The 21650-nt window shown below is 45.4% G+C and overlaps 1 protein-coding gene across 2 annotated transcripts in view; it reads right to left on the minus strand.

The window, feature by feature from the left end:
* The window catches only part of ANO2 (anoctamin 2), a 1601761-nt gene that overhangs the window by 187211 nt on the left and 1392900 nt on the right, over positions 1-21650 (minus strand). For both annotated transcript variants that reach the window (XM_085652609.1, XM_085652610.1), the window contains one exon: positions 18526-18600. In XM_085652609.1, coding sequence (XP_085508735.1) covers positions 18526-18600 — 75 coding nt within the window. The remainder of the gene's footprint in view (positions 1-18525; positions 18601-21650) is intronic.

Consider the following 21650-nt stretch of genomic DNA (forward strand, 5'->3'; position numbering starts at 1 on the left):
CACGTGTAATCCTTTATTAACAAATTATACAGCCCCTGATAATCTTTTACTCCACTGACCTTCACCCAACCATCCAGTGCCTTGCAAAAGGAATCCACACAAGCCACACAGGTCTTTTGGGCCAGGTTCTGGCTGTCGCTAAACTTCTGTCTGTACTTTTCTGGAGTTAGACCATACTTCCTTAATGGGGGGATACCTCATTCTGTCCTCCTATAGGGCAGGTGAGGTGTCCCTCCCATCACTAGGGATATGCCTCCACAGACTACCCCTCAACCTTCCTCCAGGATCTTGTGCATCTGTAGGCCAATCTCATAAGCCTCAAACCTCTTGTCAATATCGTCCCCATAAGAAAGTCAGACACCAGACCTTTGGGAATATGGACTCTCTTTGCTCCAGATGGCATTGAAAAAATGCTGTCACCATCACTGTTGGACTCTGCCTGTTTGTTCTTGATGTTCAGCCCCTTAAGGCTCCTCTCATGGGCCAAACACGCTAAAGCAATACTCTCATCCATGGCCAGTTTTGTTCACTTCGCCTCCATGGCAATATTCTTTTCCACCAGGGCCAATTACCTTTGCTTTGCCTCTATGGCCAGTCACTTTTCCACCTTTTGGAGCCTAGCCATTTCCAGCCTGTACTCCCTCTCCTCCTTCCTCTCTGCCAGCTCATTGGGGGACAGATTGCGAGAGAACATCCTGCTTCCTCCATGTGATGGGATCTCTAATCCAGGGAGTAGGTTACCCCCTCCTCAATAGCTTGCAGTCCTAGACCCTCCTTTTGGTCCTAGTCTGCTCCTTCCTCATCCTCCTAATCATCCTGGTCTGTTGTGATTGGCTTATGCCGATGCTCTCAAGGACTTTTGGAGCTCCACCTTCTTGATACTTTTTTAGCAGGCAACCCCCTCTCCTGGCAAAACGTCTTGAATTGAGCCACAGTGTAGTTTTCCAGGTTGACTAGCTCAAACTCCATCCTTGCAGGTAGAGTAGGAATGAAGGCCAATCAGGGAGAATCTAAGTCTCACATTAGTCTTAGATATGGGATGGTAATGTATTTCAAATCACTGTATGGCACTGCACAAACACAAGTCCTATCCTAACCGCTGATCACTAATGTTAGAAATTTGGTTACTGGTTGGCTGGGGTGTGGCCCTGGTCAAGCAGGAACCACAATACTGGTCAGGGTAAGGCTCAAGCAAACCCCAAATTAACCTGCGCTCAACCCCCTGGTACCTTAGAGGCAATGTGTAAAGTGAAAACACCACACAAAACAATCCCACATCAGGTTGGAAGAATGGAGCTTAATTTAATAAATAAAACAAGACCAAAATGACAAAATCCAATCAGTAGAACCGAAGTATAGAATTTTTATAGAATAAAATGCAAAATAGCGCTCAAAAGCATAAACCACCAACAGCGGCTAAGTGGTGGTACTGGATCGTGTAAAAGTCAAAAGACCAGGCAGACCGCGATGGAGCAATCCTGCTGAAGTTCTACCTTCTCAAGTTTTGTGCCAAGAGTCCTTTTTGCATTGGAGAGGGCCACCGGGAGCAAGGTAAGCATCACAGGCAATGGTCGGCGTGGTGTGAAGAGCAGGTCAGATGTTGCGGATAGGCGGGCTGGAGCTTCACAGGGCAGTCCAATGTGGGCAATAGATGCTTGCTGTGTGAAGCGATGGGTTGGCAGCAGCTCAAGTTGAACTTTGGTGCAAGCGACACGGTGCAAATGGGCCTATTCGTGGTCATGAAGAGCCCAAAAGTTTGATTTCAAGAGCCAGGAAACCACAAAAAAGGGTCCACGACATCAGACGTGCAACCTGGGGTCAGAAACGTAATGCAACTGGGTCCAGGAGCTCAATGGGGAGCCTTTTGTGTCCCTGTGGCTCAGATCAGGAAGCCAGCAGGCCAGCCCTTTGAGCCACTCTGTGGTCCTGGGTTCAAGAAGAAGTTGCAGGTCCAGTTATTTTTCCCCGGTTAGGAGGGGGAACAGCCATTACAATGCGGGTTTTACCACGCGTTGCTATTACATCGCATGCGTTACAACGCATGCCATGTAATGTGGCGCCAGGGGCTATCCAAGTCGTTGTGAGGAAACTCAGGCTGTTTCCTCACGACGACATGAAGCAAGCAGGAAGGAGGAAGGAGGATCCGATGGCGATGCTGGAGAGGAGAGAGGTAAGGGGGTTTGCGCTTGGGGTGGGAGTTTATTTTTTGGGTTTAGGGTAGTGTAAAAGTAGTGTTCTGTGTGTTTTTTTTTTAACGTTTTAGTGTGGTTTTTTGTAGTGTAATGTAGTGTATTAGGGTTTAGGGTAGTGTTGTAGTGATTTAGGGTTTAGGTTAGTGTTGTAGAGTTTGTGTAGTGTAGTTATTTAGTGTTTTAGGGTTTAGGATAGTGTAGTAGTATTTGTGTAGAGTGGTGTTTTAGGGTTGATGCTAGTGTAGTTTTTTAGGGTTTAGGGTAGAGTAGTGTTGTTTGCGTAGTGTAGTGTTTTAGGGTTTAGGGTAGTGTAGTGCTTGTGTAGTGTAGTGTTGTAGGGTTTAGGGTAGTGTAGTGTTTTAGGTTTTAGGGTAGTGTAGTAGTGTTTGTGTAGTGTAGTATTTTAGGGGTAAAGGATAGTGTAGTTTTTTAGGGTTTAGGGTAGAGTAGTAGTGTTTGTGTAGTGGTTTACGGTTTATGGTAGTGTTTGTGTAGTGTAGTTTTTTAGGGTTTAGTGTAGTGTAGTGTTTTAGGGTTTATGGTAGTGTTTGCGTAGTGTAGTATTTTAGGGGTAAAGGATAGGGTAGTTTTTTAGGGTTTAGGGTAGAGTAGTAGTGTTTGTGTAGTGTTTTACGGTTTATGGTAGTGTTTGTGTAGTGTAATTTTTTAGGGTTTAGTGTAGTGTAGTGTTTTAGGGTTTAGGGTAGTGTAGTAGTGTTTGCGTAGTGTAATGTTTTAGGGTTTAGGGTAGTGTAGTAGTGTTTTAGGGTTTAGGGTAATGTAGAGTTTGTGTAGTGTAGTGGTTTAGGGTAGTGTAGTAGAGTTTGAGTAGTGAAGTGCGTTAGGGATTAGGGTAGTGCTGTAGTGTGCGTGTGTTGTGTTTTAGGGTAGTATCAGGGGGTCGTGTAGGGTAGTGTAATGTAATTGTAGGGAGAGGACTGGGGGGGCGGGGAGGGTTGGGTAGGGTTAGGGTAGTCACTTACCTTGCAAACTAACCACGAATATAGCTTTACCACGCATGCCTTTGCGTTGTAATGGCATGCATGGTAAAGGCATATTCGTGGTAATAGTGTGCGATGTAGTGGCATGTAATGTCTTTGACATCGCGTAGTAATACCCACCTTGTAATGGCATGCGTGATATTACTATGCGATGTAATGACATACAACCGGGCAGGAGGCAGCAGGCCAGCACAGCAGTGCAATCGTCCTACAAAGAGGCAGTCCTTGTAGCAGCACAGTGGTTTTTCTTCCTGGTAGGGTATCCACAAGTCCAGAAGTGCACCCAGTTTTTTAGGTCTCGTCTGACCCAGCGCATGCGCTGGCCTGGCGAGACTTATTGAGAGGGCTCCAAAAAGTGCTACCAGGCCAGCCTAGAGCTACAGTGCATGTGCGCGGGCGCGCGCGCCGCGCTTGACCGTGATTACTTTTACTTTTGCACGGCCGCTTTGATGTTTGATCGCGCTCACTTTCACTTTCCCGGCCGCACGGCCGCTTGGCATAGCCAATAGGTCTCTCTTTTGGGACCTTATAAGTATTTAGTTATGCAACTGTTGCATGGCTAAACACTTAAAAGGTCTCAAAGCGAGACCTACTGGCTATGCCAATGCTTGTTTCTTGTGCACTGCTTGTTATCCAGTTTGGCTTGATGACGCACTTAACAAGGAGCTTATGGATGCGTTCTTTGCTTATAAGCCCTCCACCGACCCTCGAAGCGCACACAGCCCCCCTTCAGCAGTTATTTTTTATTCAGCCCATCGCTGTGCCCTCCCACCAAAAACAACATTTCCCTGTTTGCTTTCTGGCATCACTGCATCCACCCGCCTACCACCCTCCTACATAAATGCAGCGTTTCCCTTATAGAGATTCCCCGACACAAATGCTGCATCTCTTTCGTATCCAGCTTCCTTTTGAATGACAGCACTCCCTACATGCTCATGCATTTCCGGCTTTATAAACACTGTCATGTTAACCTCTGTCTTTTACCAGAATACAAAGTAACTAAAATGTAGGACTGTTGGAAGCTGTCACACATCATATAGCAAAACGTGGGAGATATGATAAAGCTGCCAGTAGTCTTTTAGATTGCTTTTGAAGATCAGTGCCATTTTGCAATGCCTAACAGTTTCTTAGTAACTCTGTCCCCCATTGCTGATGGGCATAAAAATACGCTGCATGAACAACTATTTAGAATGGGCTAAACTGTCTAGGATCCCGGGACGTACATTGAATGCCCCTAAATGAAATATACACTGCTATGGCTACTTATTTGTAACTTGCTTCTACTTTGTCTACTAAACCTATGTCAATCTTCACTTCAGGTGATGGGTGATCTATTCCCCTTTTCTGAAAATGATTGTTTTGAGTTTTGAGTTTCACTTGGCAAACAATTTGTTCAGTTCTGCGGGCCTCAAGAACCCAGGGCTTTCTTTACGGGCGTGCAGCTACACAAGGCATTTGTGTTGCGTCTAGAGATGCCGGCATGCGTAAACCGTGTCTAACGCTACTATGCTCCCTAGCTTTTACTCCTTGGCTCAGGTAAAAACGGGATCCTCTCAGCCAAGTTGGGTGACAGTGTTACGAGTACTTACGTACATTTCAATTTACACCAGTTCTGCATATCATATATTAATTCTAAAAGCACTGTTTGTGCAACCTTGTCTATCAAATGGCTCAAAGAACTCCTGCTGCATCTATAGAAAACAAAATGTCACATCTTTAAAAGCACTACCAATTTGTCAACAAGCAGACTAACAACCCTAAATATGTGTGAGAGACTAAACAACATCCCTTTTGCGCAGAGAAAGGGCAAGAGAAATCTTACTCTAAAATATCAGTTGAGTCTATGCTGCCGTGACTGGTCTGTGACCAGGCAGGGCAGCATTTCCAAACTCCGCCTGTTATTTGCTCTGCACACCCATTGTCATATGACATTATCTTAAATTCTATGTTGCTTTGCTTTACTTTATTTCAAGAAATGGGACAAAGCATACCGGCAGCACCAAAATCGCCATCTTGCTTTGCAGATTTTAGCCTGTTTAGAACCATTTTATGTTCCTCTCCCTTCACATGCTACAGCTCGTTAGGTGTGGAGTCAAGGCAATCTGTTTAAGATTTCCTGACAGGAGGTATGGAACACATTTTGGCATTATGATCCTTCTACCAACACTCCTTACATCAGCATTACCACAAACATGTATGTTTTATTTTCTGAAAGCTTTAAAAGCAGTATGCTGAACCTCTACGTATTCCTGCGATGGATCACATGGTGCACAGTGGACCATTAAAAGGCACAGGCAATTAGACCCGACATCATCCGTGGTCTGGTATTTGCCTTCATACCGCCTGTTTTGGTGAATTCGTTTTTTGTTGGCTTTAGGACTGTGCACACCTTTCCAATGCTAACCATGACTAAAGTGCTTGTGCTCTCTCCTTCAAACATGGCAACTTTGGCTTACACCTAATTGGCAGATTTAATGTTACTTGTAACTCCCTAGAAAAGTGGTCCTACATGTACCCAGGGCCTGCAGTACTCATTCTGCCACCCACTAAAGTAGCTATGACTCAGGCCTGCTACTGCAGCCTTTACTGCAGTTTTAAACTGCCATTTCAACCTGGCAAAATGAACCTTTTGCCAGGTCTAAACCCATCCTTTTCAATGCATATTAGTCACCCTAATGTAGGCCCTAAAGGCACATACACCAGGGTGCATTGTATTTAACAAGCATTTACAATGCAACAGGTCTCACATTTGCGAGAGTTTGAGCTATTGGCATTGTAAATGACAATTCCTTTTATTTGTGTTTTCAAAACATGCAAGGGGTGCGTAAACACACACTTTGCACTTATAGTCGTTGCTTATGAGAAGAAAGGCTGGCAGTAACTGCACCTCTTTTACTTCCAGCCTTGCTTCTCATAAGCAAGGACTATAAGGCCAAAGTGTTTGTTTACGCACCGCTTCCAGCCTTTCAAAACATAAAGTAAAAGGCATTGTCATTTACAATACCAATAGCTCAAACTCTCACGAACGCGAGACCTTTCGCCAGGCCTAAACCCATCCTTTTCAATGCATATTAGTCACCTTAATGTAGGCCCTCAAGGCACATATGGCAGGGTGCATTGTATTTAACAAGCATTTGAAATGCAATTGGTCTAACACTCTCAAGACCATTAATACATTTATCTGACAGTTTAGTAATGGGAAGAGAAAATAGACACCCTTCAATATAAATGTGTCAACATTGATGAGTAAACAGAACATTTGCCATTTAAAACATAAATACAATCTCTGTGCTCTACACAAAATAGTTTTCGATCCATAAAAATATGATGAGAAGTTATAAAAAATAAACCACATTATTAAGAGGAAATATTTTGTTGAAGAAAATGAAGCTCATCATTATATTATGGCCATATTAAGAATCCAGTGTAGCATTTGCTTTGTACATATTGCTTTGTCTTTTTGTTTGTACATATTAACATGTCTTGGTGTTTGGGACTGCACTGCTGATGTCCATCCCCATTCCCCGAGACTGGTGCAAGACTTGTTGCTGCCCTGGACCATAGGACATCTTGCTTGCCCTCTCTGTTCTGTTTCATGTTGTCAATGTGTAGGTTACCTCACTCCCTCTTCTTTTTGTCACCTTAGGAGTCTACTTTCATGTACCTCGGCATACAGTTGGTCCTAACCTGACTCTAGGCATGTCACCACAACACGCCTCAGGGACCAGGGGCACACCGCACCGTAAGCTCACATCTGAACTGTCAGTTGGCGAACAGACAAACGTAAGTGTTTTGTACCCTTCACACCACCCAAGCCTGTGATGGTCAACAAAATTCTCCTTGGTATTGGGTGTCTGTATGTTGAAGAGTCAGAGTCTCTTGTGGATCATCTTGGAATGGCCACAGGTCTGTTAAGGAGGAAGTAGGTATGTTGCTTGAGCTCTGGGTCATCAGACTGCAAAGCTCTCTGCAACACGCACAAAGTGGTGCATTGAGGGCAGGAGTTCTTGCCAGTCAGGCTAGCCTCATACTTTCACCCTGTCCCACAGGTTGGCTTCGTTATAGAGCTTCCTCCCCTCTTTCCGTTGTCCATGTTGCCCCTCCCACCTATCTGCCATTTCTCATTGTCCATGTTCCCCTACCCACCATAACAAAAGAAAAGCACCATGATGTGGAACCCGCTAGCCGTATAAAAGCAATTTTTCCCCCAGCCTCCTCCAGTGTTGCCACCCACCCTTCCACTTTGTTACCTCCCATCTTGCCCTCCCTCTTGCCAGCAATAAAAAAGAGCTATTATGCAGCTAGCTCTGGTCATGTCAAAGCACTGTTTTTCATGTAACTTTAACTGTACAGCATGGCTAAAAAAAGAAATTGACAAAGCCAGTACCTCATGTAGGAAAGACCTTTTGGCTTTGCCAAAGATTATTTGTTCTGTGTGTCTCTTTGGCTCAACAGTGCACTGTCAGTTTTTTAATCGCTTTTGTCAAGTCTGGCTTCAAGTAAAAAGACTGAGTAATTCATTAAGAATTATGTATTAGCTAGGCCATACCTTTGCACCAAATAGGTTATTATTGCAAACTTTCAGTGACCGTAGCATTCATTGTACTAATGTACCTATGACTGATCATGGTGTTGACAGAGACCTGTAACCCCTAACAAAGAGGATGACTGTCTTTTACTTTTGAACACATTGATTGCTAAAGCTTTTTACTTCCAGGTAGGAAGGGTTATTGCCCCCCTTCCAACGCAGCACGTCTCTGAGGGCCCACTGTTCGATTTCTCTAAGGGGCACCACACCCCGCCCCCACACAGAACCGACCATCTATGGCACAACTGACAACTAGCGCAGACATTAATATACTCACACTCAACACACGTGGTCTACATACCCTACGTAAGCGCTACGCGATATACGCCTATGCGAAACGACAGAAGGCATCTATCCTCTGCTTACAAGAAACCCACCTTAATGCAACCGAAGTCGGCAAACTACGAGTAAAATGGCGCGGACTCATCTGCGCCACGACCTACTCATCGTTTGCCAGAGGGGCACTGATATGGATTCGCCCGGGAACCCCTTTTCGGGAACTAAGACGGGTGGTGGACGACGAAGGCAGATACGTCCTACTAGAGGGTCTCTTAGACGGGAGGGCTGTCCTCTTAGGCAGTATATACGCCCCGAATGTTGACCAGGATAAATTCTGGGACCGACTCACAATCTCTTTGGCTCAATTCACACAGGTGCCCTGGCTATTAGGAGGGGACTACAACTGTATCCTGGACCCGGTGCTGGACCGCTCACACCCTCCACTCCCACACTCTCCCACCTATAGACAAATAGACCGCTTTAAAGCGTGGGCCGCACACTGGTCCCTCACGGACGCATGGAGGCTGCACCATCCCCAGACCCGCATTTACTCTTTCCACTCCACTCCTCATAATTTACGAGTCCGCCTTGACCGATTCTTATGCACTGCAGCGCTTCTCCCGCAAATATGTCACTCGGATTATCTGGGTAGAGTCGTTTCCGACCATGATGCGCACCTTCTCGGCCTCCAGTGGCGACCCCCGTGCCCCCCTGTTCCTACGTGGCGACTGTCACAGGAGTGTCTCACGGACCAGACCTTTACACATGACCACCAACGTAGCATCCTAGACTACTTTACGCATAATGCGGGGACCGCGTCGTCAACCCTGGTCGAGTGGGATGGTTTCAAGGTAGTGGCCAGGGGAGAATGCATTCGGTACAGAACCGGGGTGCGACACACCCTGGAGCAAGCCCTAGAGAAGGCGGAGCAGCAACTGGCTACGGCCACTAAGGCCGCAGATCAATCAGTGGCGACAGTAGCTCAGGTCGCCCACGCCAAATCGGAGTACCAGGTGGCGTGCGTGGACTTGCGTCGTCACAATTTTCGGGCACACGCAAACCGAGTGCATCGGGACCGCGATAAGTCGGGCACACTCCTGGCATGGCTTGCTAAGCAAGATACCGAAATCCGGCCTATTACTGCAATCATAAATAACCAGGGTACCCTGGTGCAATCTCAGGATGAGATCCTCCAGGCGTTCTATCACCATTACTCGGCAGTCTACACTGCTCCCACGTCTCTCGACCCCGGGGCCATCGACCACTTCCTCGACCCTCTTCCCCTTCCCCGAATTGCCGCTATAGAGCGGAAGGGGTTGGACGCAAAGATAAAAACAACTGAGATTACAAGTGCGGTACGAGCACTGGCCCGCGGCAAGGCCCCTGGCCTTGACGGGCTCCCACTTGAATATTACGCCACTTTTGCCCCACAGTTGACCTCTCGTCTATCAGCAGTATTGAACTCGGTGCTTAGACTCGGCGAACTGCCCGGCTTTATGAGAGCGTCGGTGATCGTGACGTTTCCGAAACCCGACCGAGACCCTCAACTCCTCGCCTCCTACCGGCCCATCACGCTGCTCACAGCTGACTGTAAAATCCTGGGAAAAATTTTGGCGGACAGATACTCTCAAATCATATGCCCGTTAGTACACCCGGACCAATGCGGTTTCGTTCCAGGGAGGACTACCTCTCATAATATTCGGCGCCTCTTTCACATTCAGGATCAGATTGGGGATCGTTTTCCGCACGCGGCGTGTCTGATCTTGGACATTGAAAAGGCGTTCGACACCCTAACGTGGCAATTCCTCTTTGCAGTCCTGGGGCGGGCGGGTCTCGGCCCCATGCTCATAGCCTATACTCGCCTACTCTACACCAATCTTACGTCCCGGATCCGCATTGGTCGCTATATCTCCCCGGAATTTGCGATACACAGGGGTACGCGACAGGGGTGCCCCCTCTCGCCCCTCTTATTCGCACTAGTGGTAGAACCCTTGGCCATCCGGCTCCGTGGGGATGGGCGTGCCTGGGGTATCCCGCTGGCGGATGTCGCACACTGTGTATCTATGTATGCGGACGATCTTCTCATATATATACGGGATGTGACGGCGGATCTCACCACCGTTGAGACCGCCCTGGCGGAGTTTGCGGAGGCCTCATGGCTGAGGGTGAACTGGGACAAATCGATGGTCTATCCCCTCCACCCGGACGCCCCCTCTCGGGAGGTCTGGATCGGCGACCGGAAACTGCACTGGGCGACGGAGGGTCCCCGATACCTCGGGATCCGATTATATCATTCCCCACTCGACATTTTTGAAGGGAACCATCGGAGAGCACTAGCAGGGATACGATCCTCCATTGGGTTCTGGCGGAGTTTACCGTTGGCCCCGATCGGCCGGGTAGCCCTGGCAAAGATGATAGTGGTCCCGCGACTTTTGTACTACTTCACCAATCTCCCAGTGATTCCCCCCGCTCCTTCTTCAAAGATTTAGATACGCTCCTCAGCTCTCTAATATGGGGGCAGGGACGACACAGAATCACGCTGGCCAAGCTAAGACTGCCCACGACGCAAGGGGGGCTTGGGGCGCCTTCATTCGAAGCCTACTTCCTGGCGTCGCAGCTCCAATGGCTCTCATATTGGACGGCGGAGCGATACCTGCTTGAGACATGCACTGTCACGGGACATGTGCCCCTGCCCGAGTTGCGTCGCCTGCTTCTGCCGGGTTCTCGTCCCATGCGAACCTACCCCCTGCAGGTGGACATTGCCCAGAAATGTGTGCAACGTATCCACCGCATGGCACCGCGCTGCCCTCCATACACGCCATTACTACCGCTGGTCGGCTGGCCCAGCAATGACGGTTTTTTCACACCCACCATGCTTCGGGAGTGGACGGCGAGGGACATTGTCGAAGCGGAAATGCTATTTGACGAGGGACAACTCAAGCCATACCGACAGCTCATGGAGGAATACGATCTGCCCCCAGGCCAGTTCCTGCTTCACCGTCAACTCCTCAGCCACTTTCGACCATATTCTGACCTCACGCAAGGGGAGCCTCCCACACACCCAGTCCTTCACACACTCTTACAACTGGGACGGGGTCGACACCTTATTACATGGTTGAATAAATCAATTGGGGACCTAACACCCCCACTGCTGGTGCCTCTCCGAGCCCTATGGGAGGAGGAGACGGGACGACCATTTCACGACAGCGAATGGGACAGAGCGATAGAATTCCCCAAAAAAGTATCCAGGAATGCCCGCTTTAAAAATATACAATTTCACATTCTCCATAGGGCCTATCTGACGCCAGCGCGCCTTCAACGTTTTTATCCCGACACTACATTTCTATGCCCTCGCTGTCAGGCGCAGGATGCTGCCTTCCTTCACATGTTCTGGACCTGTCCGGGCATTCAGCACTGTTGGACTTCGATCCACTCAACACTCAGGGATCTCACTGGGCTGACCCATTTGACTACCTGGGAGGGATGCGCACTGGGTATCCTGGGGCGGACAAAACGACACAAGGTGTCGATGCGCTTCGTCTTCCTGGCCCACCTACTGGCCAAACGCTGTATAGCAATGCACTGGCGGTCCCCCACTGGTCCTCCACTTGCAGCTTGGGTGGGGGCTGTTCTTAAATGGGCTGCTGCGGAGGAAGACGCAATACGAGAGGAGGAGGCCAAAGGTACCCGTAAAACCCCTATCTCTTTAGAATGGGCGCTCCTACTACACCAATTCAGACAATCTCAGACCCCAACTGCACCGGTAGCCGACAGGAATACCCCCGACGCCGCACCGCCTAACGCGGTCCGGGTCTCCACGGCGGGGGATCCCCCCCAATGTCCCCCCGCACCACCCCCGGGCCAGCTGAGTTCCCCCCCCTGCTCACCTGATGCACCCCATGGCTCCTCATCCCGGACTGTGCACACGCCCACCCCCACCTAGATGGGAGGCAGTTATATAGCCGAATAGGCAATGGCAGATTTGGGACATAGCCTAGACCTCGTCCCTCGGAACTCCATGGCATCCCCCAGCTTGTTTCTCCTCCCCAGTTTTTTTTTTTTTATTCAGGCAATGATCTGCTACCATACAGACCACTTCCACCCGGAACAAGACATATAAGTACTCTCTATATTGATGTTGGTCTATTTGTTCACTCTTGTAACGTACCCATTTTCACGAAAAATGATGTATGTATACTTATATTCTTAAATGCCAATAAAAAGTATTTTCAAAAAAAAAAAGGAAGGGTTATTGCCATTATTTAAGTTTCCCTATTATGACCCTTATTGTCTGGAAGTTGTTTGTCTCAGTCTATTTTTCACTGTACCTAGTCTTCATAGAATTTTAGCTACTCTGCCTGTATGGATGAAGATATTCTAGTCTCACTTGTGTCTGACATTTGGATCGCTTTTCTTGGATGCTTGGTTTTACAAAAACCCTCCTCCAGGAGAAAATGCAGAAGAAAAATTGGAATGCAATCCTATTATTTACTGTCACTATTTCTGATACTGTTGTCTGCTTTTGACCTCCTACAATCTATGTTTTGGGTGGCCAGACGTTTAGTATCAGTATGATCTAAGGTCCTGTGCCTTCTCATCCTTTCATATTCTACTCTAGTGTTTCAGCAGTGCTTAGTTTGAGCCGGTGGTTGTAAACACAGGCACTTATGACAGCTGCCACATGGTGGTGCTGCTTGTATAACTTAACACAGCACAGGTGAGATGGGGAGGGAATAACCAAGTTACAGATACTTCTCTGTTGAGTGTGGTGTGAGACAGGGCTGTGTTCTTGCCCCCACTCTTTTTATCCTTTTTATTAATGATGTTATAAAGTGTCTAGATAGGGATGGGTGTGACGCTCCGAAAGTTGGTAGTACAAGAGTCCCAGCCCTCCTTTTTGCTGATGACACCCTATTAATTGCAAAGACTCTGCAAGGTCTTCAGCAGCTTTTAAATGATGTTATTATGTTTTGTGATGAGCGCGGCCTGGTGTTGAATGAAACCAAAACTAAATACATGATTTTTAGGAAGGGCAAGGCTAAATTAAACAAAAGACAAGTCATTGCTGGTAGTAGCAAGCTAGAACGCGTCGACTCCTTTGACTATCTGGACATTCGCCTAACCCAAACAGTTAAGTGGGATCAACATATTGAAAAGGTAAAGATCCAACTCATACATCAGACTGCAAATTTGGCCAGAATACACAGAAACCTTTTCAAGGCAGCTAGCGCCAGCCCTCGAAATTTATAATATAAAAATCTTGGGGGGTATACTCTATGGAGCAGAACTATGGGGTACAGGTTCAACTAACTCTCTCTCACTCGTAGAAAATCGCTTTCTTAGATCCCTGACAGATCTGTCTGTAAGCACACCATTAGTGCCCCTTTGTTATCATTTGGCACACAGACAGCTGGCCTACTAAATCAGCTATAAGCTCCTGATGTTCTGGTACAGATTGTGGACCGTGGACGAACTCTGCCCCTATCGGGAGCTACTCTATGAGCTTATGAAAATACACTCCTCTAAATCAATTCCCTAGTTTAGAGCTCTTAAGGTGCTCTTAGGTAAGGGTGGGCGTAGTGGGTGTAGTGGGGCTACGTGAAGCAGCACGTAGTGTGCCCGAATCTACGCACACTACGCGCTTCGCGTAGCCCCACTACGCGCCACCCGCCACCCACCCACCCTACTTTTAAAAGATAAAATGAATTTGTAATAAAGCAAATTAAAGGCACTTACCTGACGCGCGGCGTCTCCCGGGGCTCCCTCTTCCTGTTTTTCAATTTTCCTGACAAATGCGCATGCGCATTTCTTGCGAGAAATGCGCATGCGCGGGCGTCCGCGCATGCGCATTTGTCAGGAAAATTGAAAAACAGGAAGAGGGAGCCCCGGGAGACGCCGCGCGTCAGGTAAGTGCCTAATTTGCTTTATTACAAATTTATTTTACCTTTTAAAAGTACGGTGGGCGGGAGGCGGGTGGTGGGCGGCAGGCAGCTACGCTTCGCCCACGTAGTGTACGTAGCCGCTGCCTGCTTCGCCTACTTCGAAAACTGCGAAGCAGGCAGCGCTACGTACACTACGTGGGCGAAGCGTAGTGTCGCGCCCAGGGTTACTCTTAGGGAGGCTAGGAATGATGGGGTTTTGGTTTGACCCAGGAAGTATGAATTCTATATCGAGATCCGTGCTGAAGGAAAGATTTTGGGAAACATCGCTCTTACAAACTGCACTTGATGCTGAGGGTAGTTTGACTACTTGTTTTCTAAATTTCAAATGTGTACCTCGTTTTGAGGATACACTCGATGAAATTGTCCCTCCCTTGGCTCGGAAGCCATATAAAACACTCCCACTTAAAACATTTTGTAAAAAATGGAGAAAGGATAAAGTAAACAATGATCAAAGCCCCGCTTGCAATGAAAGCGCTGAGTTCATTACCCACCTTCTATTTTTCTGTCCAATGTATAAATCTTTGAGGGCCAAGTGGATTTTTCCACTTTGTAAAATTGTTGGTACCGGACATTATTTGGAGGTGCTTAGACTTTTGAAGGCGGATACAAGCAGGGTTGTGGTTTTTGGTTTATCAAGATATTGGTATGCGCTGTGACTGAAAAGGTCCAAATATCTGCCCTGAATGATACTGCAAAGTGGTGGGTAAATTAACATGCACTTTAGAGTACGGAAGCCACATATGATCCCCCAATTTGGACTATTTGATGGCCCGCTTGTCTCTTCTTGATTTTATTGATTATCATTTTTATTTTTTATTTTATCTGTATCTTTCTAAAGGATTATCTGGTATTGACCATTTTTTAAGTGTACTTTTATCATGCTGTGTGTACTTTTATGATCTTGTGGTCGAAATAAAGTAAATGATGATGATGATGATAACTTAGAAATGAGCAGAAAACAGTTGTTTATTAATTCAGTATACATTGAAACAACTAATAACTGTTGCCTAAGTCATTCTTATAGATTTCGGGCTGTTGAACAGTCTGAACAGTCTCAGTTGTAGCAGTGTGATGGTTAGTAGTTTTATAGGTACCGTCATTGGCCGTCCTGGCAGTGGCAATTAGTGGTTCAAAGTTGCCTCCTGGTGAGGGACCTGGCATTTGCTGTTTTACAAATTTAGCACTGTGTTTCAGTGTAAGAGTCACCAATCTCTGCCTGTCAGACAAATTAAGAAATGGATAACTAAAACAAAAGCCAGACTATACAATTGCACTAAATATCGAATACCATTGATACCTTTCAGAAAGAGGACCCCTAGCACTCAAAACAAACGGGGACAAGGGACTGCACATCCCTGAAACATCATCCCAACACAAAGAAACTAATGGCGATACATATATTTAAACATGTATATATGATTGTGATCAAACAAAATGGTAGATAATACGTGACAAAAAGATAAAAAATGTGCGGTCTAGTTGTTCTCTAAAAGGTAGAAAGTAAAGATGGAAAAATGTTATGGGCACTTTAAATTGGACAATCTGGACAGCAGGACTCTATGGTCCTATGGAAGGCAAGAGCCGAAACGTGTCGGCTTTCCTTGTAAATTTGGGTGAAGTATTAAAAATTTGGAAAGTCTAGCCCTACAGTGCTGCTTGATTTTTACTGTGTCGAGAGAAAAACTATAGAAAAACCATAAACATATATATATCCGTTCCTCACCCTCAGAAGAAGCCAGGACACTCAAGCCGCGGTGCACCTCCGGGTCCGAGGCAGCCCGGTTTTCTATTGCCACTCACCGTGCAATCAAGCACGCGTGCACTCCTCTCATGAAATAACGCCAACTCCAAAATGCTCCAAAGAATTTATTTTCAATGCATCGAGCCAATAAGAAGCACCCAATGCGTTTCGGCGAAGCCGCCTTGCTCACGGGTAAATTCATTTCTCTTACAAGCGGACATTTAAAAAAAACATTACAAGTGCATGTGACGTGAAAAACAATGACAGTGAAAAAGGACTAATAGTCACAAGGAAAACTGTCGGCCATCTTGTAGTGGTCTTAAAGAACACTAAATAACATTCCAAAGCAATATGCAGGTTAAATCACCAATACGTAATCCCTTCAATACATAGATTACACAACTATATATTTACAAAAGTAAAACAATAAACCATCATACCCAAGAATGCCACACATCTGAACTACAAACATGGATACTAATTGAACACCGTCAATTTCCCTTTCACAACTTCGTCAATGTTATTTGCTCAGTTACATGATCTACAATGATCGAGCAGAGAACAGCTGAAATGCTCATAAGTCATAGCAATAACTCTAATTATTATATTTCACCTATACTCAATGCTATACTACTGTTGGGCGGTGAATTCCACTAGCTGAGTTTTACAAACTCTGCATTCTGTTGGGAACATAGAGTTCGAGCAATAACACCAACTCCGCTGTGTAGCGGAATTAACTCCTGCACACACATCCCTTTGGTAAAAACAACTTTACCATTACATGCTAATAAGCATATAGCCAATTCAGAAAAGTGAACCTTGAAACGTTTCATGCAGTGAGAGAGGTGATGATTTTGGGTTACCCCCTAACATGGGGGTAGTACCAAGCAGATGTCTGAACACAAAGAGGGTATCATGCTGAAAGATTCTGTTGTTGTACCATCCTCCTAGGACCACCCCAAGCAAAGTTATGGGCAAAAATACAATGCCAACCAAAGGCCCTGCAAAGCATTATGGGGCGCGATTCTAGAGTGCAGTGAATATTATAGTATTGGCTCTCCCGCTGGAGAGCCGCTGCTGCTTGAGGAATGGTTTCCTCTAATTCTGGTGGGTCTGTTGGAGGTGCCCATCCCACCGGGCACCTCAACAGTGATTCTTGGTGGAGAGCAGCTCGGAGAGCCCACCCCGGGGTGTCCTCGCTGGATCCCTGCCCCAGCAGCACCCATGCGTGCTGCCTCAGTCAGGAGCCGGCAATAGCAGGCAGACAGCAGCCCTATGAGGTCGCCTCCTGATCCCCACATACACAGCCTATGTGAAGGCTTAATGTATAATATCGATTTGAGCCATGCAGGCGGGAGGACTGAAAGAGTATGCCCCCTAAGAACACTAATGGACTGTTAATCCCCGTAAGAAAATGAAGGGGAGAGTATACCTGTCCGGGATAAACCAGTCCTCTTTCTGTGTGTATGTGCTGCATCCAATCTAAGCAAGGTTACCTGTTTAACACATCATTACGACAGGTTGCGCTGTTTGTTCTAAATGCAAGCAGAAGAAGGCTGAACGCCAAAACGCGTTCTTGCTATTAAAATTTATCTGAAAGGGGACCCATGAGTGCAGCGTGTTTCTTGTGGAACAGAAGCATTAATTTTTCAATGGACCCGCCTCCATTATGGCTGCACCCGTCTTGAAGAGTGCAGCAGTCCCCTTTAGGTGGACTTTGGAGCAGAGTAATATATATGTATATATATATATCTCTATGAAACGTGGTGCGCTTTTCATTACTTGCCTGCTGCCCATGAAGAAGGGATTTGACATCCCGAAACGCGTCGGCATCAAACTATTAAAGATGGACTGAGTAAGCAGGCTGCATTTTACTAAGGCGATGTCGAGTGACCTCCTATGCGCAAGGCACATTGTTTACAAGATTTTACACGGCAGCCAGCCGTGGGGAGGAGCACCATCGCAGGCTGGGGAGAAAGTAAACCAGCCTACGAGACTGCAGTTTGGGGCTTCCTTAACTTGAATAGTACACCGCAATATGCTAATTAAGCCTGTGGTCTTGGTCTCATTACCTACGAAGGTTCATAATGCTTTTTAAATTGCAAGCAAGATTAATGACCTTACTAAAGGATGTACTTTTATCGCACCACAGGACTCAATGTCCCATAAGGCAACCGTCTACGCCCACTGGGGGCGTGCATACCAACAGATGAATAAAATCAAGGAAGGTGAAACGTGGTGCGCTTTTCATTACTTGCCTGCTGCCCATGAAGAAGGGATTTAACATCCCGAAATGCGTCGGCATCAAACTATTAAAGATGGACTGAGTAAGCAGGCTGCATTTTATTAAGGCGATGTCGAGTGACCTCCTATGCGCAAGGCACATTGTTTACAATATATCTCTATACATACACATATTTACATATACATATATACATATATTTATATATATTTAGTTGCTGTGAAATGAATACAGGCCACTTGAAGCTGAATAGTGTTTTCCTTATATTGAAATAATGTTTGTGATTGTATAACTATGTAACTTAAAATCAGTTTAATAAAAAATAGACTCGCTGCAAGACACATACACATACAGAAATGTAGATTTTTTCCCCAAATTCTTGGGAACTTCCCTTAAAGTTAGGTTACATACAAAAATTGAATAGATTTCATTATTTATTTTTCAGTAGCCTTGATTAAGTCTGGCTTGAGTCATAGTGCTTGGGTAACATCACAACAAAAGTGAGAACCACAACAAGCATAACAAAAACGTTTTACTTACCATAAAGAGGATGGACACAAAGTTCACAAAGTAGGCAGGAATGCGGTCTCTCCAGGTTAGTTTCTCCTTTTTAGCCTATGTTAAAATATGAGAAAAACAAAACTGAGATTATCCTGCAAAAAGGTCATCTCTCAGAACAAAGCTGAGATTATCCTGCAAACGCTCATTGCATTATTGTGTGTTTTATAGTGCTGTTAAATTGTTATGTGACATTTGTATTCGTTACAAAATACATGGACCTCTTCCAGGACAAGAAAAAACTATTGCAATCATAATAAGAGAGAATAGAAAAGGAAGGGAAACAACATGTCAAAATGCGTTTCTTCTCTTAAAATCATACTGTAGACGAGATAATATTTGATTAACTCTATTTTACAATTATTTGTAGGAGTGAAATTACTTTAATAGTACAACTTGCTTTGTTGTGAAAGAGAATACTAATCGATTCTCTTGCTTTATCCTTACAGTATATCCCTGCATTCGATTCACTTTTCATATTCATTATGTAGAACCAATGTCTAGGAACCTCTATTTATTTAACACAGTTAACTGCATAATGAAGGCCTTTATTGTCGCAAATTGTAACCTTGTATTATACAGTGCCTATTGCTCATCAAACGCAATTTGGCATAAACATTTTAAACAACCTGTGGAAACCTATAGGACAGAAAGTACATTAATATCTTTTTGTTAAAGAAAAACGCTTTTGTTGAATTGACTAATTGACAGGCAGTTTAAGACTGAAACGTCAATAATTTAGACAGCACAATATCAACCAAGTTCTACACACCAATATCAAAAGTAGCTTGATACATATTTTCAAAGTCTCTTTCTGACGGCCACAGTAACTCTGATTGAGTTTAATAAAAGTTGTCAATGTATTTTGTGTGTGTTTATAATCAGTTCTTTCCTTAACAAATAGAGGATGCCACTAAATGGCTTAGAACTTCTAGGAGCTCCAGAGGGCTGTACTAGCATGATGCTCAACCTGTACTTGTGCAGGCGTCTCTCCCTCAAAAGACGGGATGGGTTCGGATCCTAGTCAGGGACATCTAACTTTTGCATCCTGTTGGTGCTTCACAGAGCAGGTGAATGTACCTGAAGCAAAGCAAGCTGTCATACTCATGAATCTTCTTAACTCTGAAAAGTATTTTGCGGATAGTTTGTGGTGCAGAGTCATATCAAAACCCCAAAGTAATTTTTTTGTAAGTATTGTCTTTTGCATTTGAATAGAAATGTGAAGGTTTCCAGCATTAGCCAAACATGAATAAACTTTCTTAGGAACGTGTGTGCAAAACAGGATTTTAAAAATTCTCAGCTGTTTAATTTACATTCTCTTTACTTTGGGCCTCGTGAAAATAATCATGTCGAACCTAGTGTTCAAAAGTCTATTCACTCCCAAAGTGGAACAAATATAAGTTGTTCTTTTCTAGTAAGCCAGAAGTTGGATTCACTGAAGTTAGAGACTAAATTGGTTTTGGCATTATGAGACCACCATTCAAGTGATAATAGCCAATCACAGAGGAGTGCAAATAGTTTTCTGCCTGGTCATTCTGTGACACCCTGAGACTGGATATTTTGCAAAGCGATCAATTAGCACATAGATCACATCATAAAAACTGAGACAGGTCACAAACTATTGAGAGCATTTTTTAAGACCTGTATCTTACTACATCGGGCCCTTGATTCAGGAGATCTCTAATTATGAAAAAGGTAATTGCTTGAGTAATGAAGAGCTGAAGTCCCAAGTAAAAAGTAGAAAAGAAAATGGTCCTTCACTGTACATTTATTGAAATCAATATAGATAGTTCATATACATCTTCCCAAAACCACATTAGTATTCAGTTTTCCATTAACACAAACAATCCAGGTGATTGTCTTCACTTCAAATACTGCCTGATCTTTCTGGTACAAACAGAAGATGCAAAAGTACATGCAAATAAATTGTGTTCCAACACTGAGTTTTTATTAATAAACATATAAAGTGTTTTGAATATTTGGTGATGATGCTAATATGCCAATATACCCAGATGTAATGAGCGGAATGATAAGTGGACATATTTGCCCTGATTTCTCATGCAATGCCCTGGCTTTTTAAAGATAGACTTGTCATTTGCATGGCCCATATTAATAAATCATGTTTCTTGTAAAGCGTGACCCCGTTAGGGTCTCAAGGCGTTAGTGAACTGCTTTGCTTGTTCTTTATAAACTAGAATTAAGAGGCAAAAATATGATATAACATCTGGAAATGGATGTGCTTCCTTAAACTTTGGGAAGAGTATAATAAAAACACTAATGCCCGGGTACTTGGAAGAAAAAAGCACACACACACACACACACACACACTCTAGTTGCAATGGCGTCTGAGGAAGGCCGCTCTGGCCGAAATGCATAACGCTGCGCAATGGGTGAATAAAGGACTCCTGAAAGAATCCCCGCTGTGTCCTTGGGTCATTCTGAAACGAGTGGTCTCTCCTGTGATATTTTCCGCACAAGCCAGAAGTGCGGTACAAGGACCCGCCCCGTCAAGAGTCCCGGATATTACTGGCATCTTTGTTGTGGCTACCAAGGGATTGGTGTTTACCGGGACCGCCACGAGAACGGATCAAACCTAAGGCTGCTGTCAGAAGGCAGACCGTGACTGCACTGGAGAGAGGACTCACTGCAGTGCTCTCTTCGGCCCGATTTGTTCTGAACTTGAGGCTGGGGCGTTGGGGACCCGAGGGAGCCTTGACACTTTTATTTTAGGAGGGTTCCTGCAACTACACGGCCCTCCCTTCACACGGTATTGCAGCACAAAAGTTGAACTTACCTTCCTGTCAACGCATTTGCCATGTTAGTGCATTCTGGGAGTTGCGGTCTCGCATGTGATCACAGCTGCCATCAGTTGAACAGGATCAGCTGCTCTCCCACCAATGGGAGCACCGTAATAATAAATGAAGGAGAGAGACGGTACCCTCTAGTTGCAATGGCGTCTGAGGAAGGCCGCTCTGGCCGAAATGCATAACGCTGCGCAATGGGTGAATAAAGGACTCCTGAAAGAATCCCCGCTGTGTCCTTGGGTCATTCTGAAACGAGTGGTCTCTCCTGTGATATTTTCCGCACAAGCCAGAAGTGCGGTACAA

This window comes from Triturus cristatus, chromosome 4_1 (assembly GCF_964204655.1).
Source record: "Triturus cristatus chromosome 4_1, aTriCri1.1, whole genome shotgun sequence".
Taxonomy (NCBI): Eukaryota; Metazoa; Chordata; class Amphibia; order Caudata; family Salamandridae; genus Triturus; species Triturus cristatus.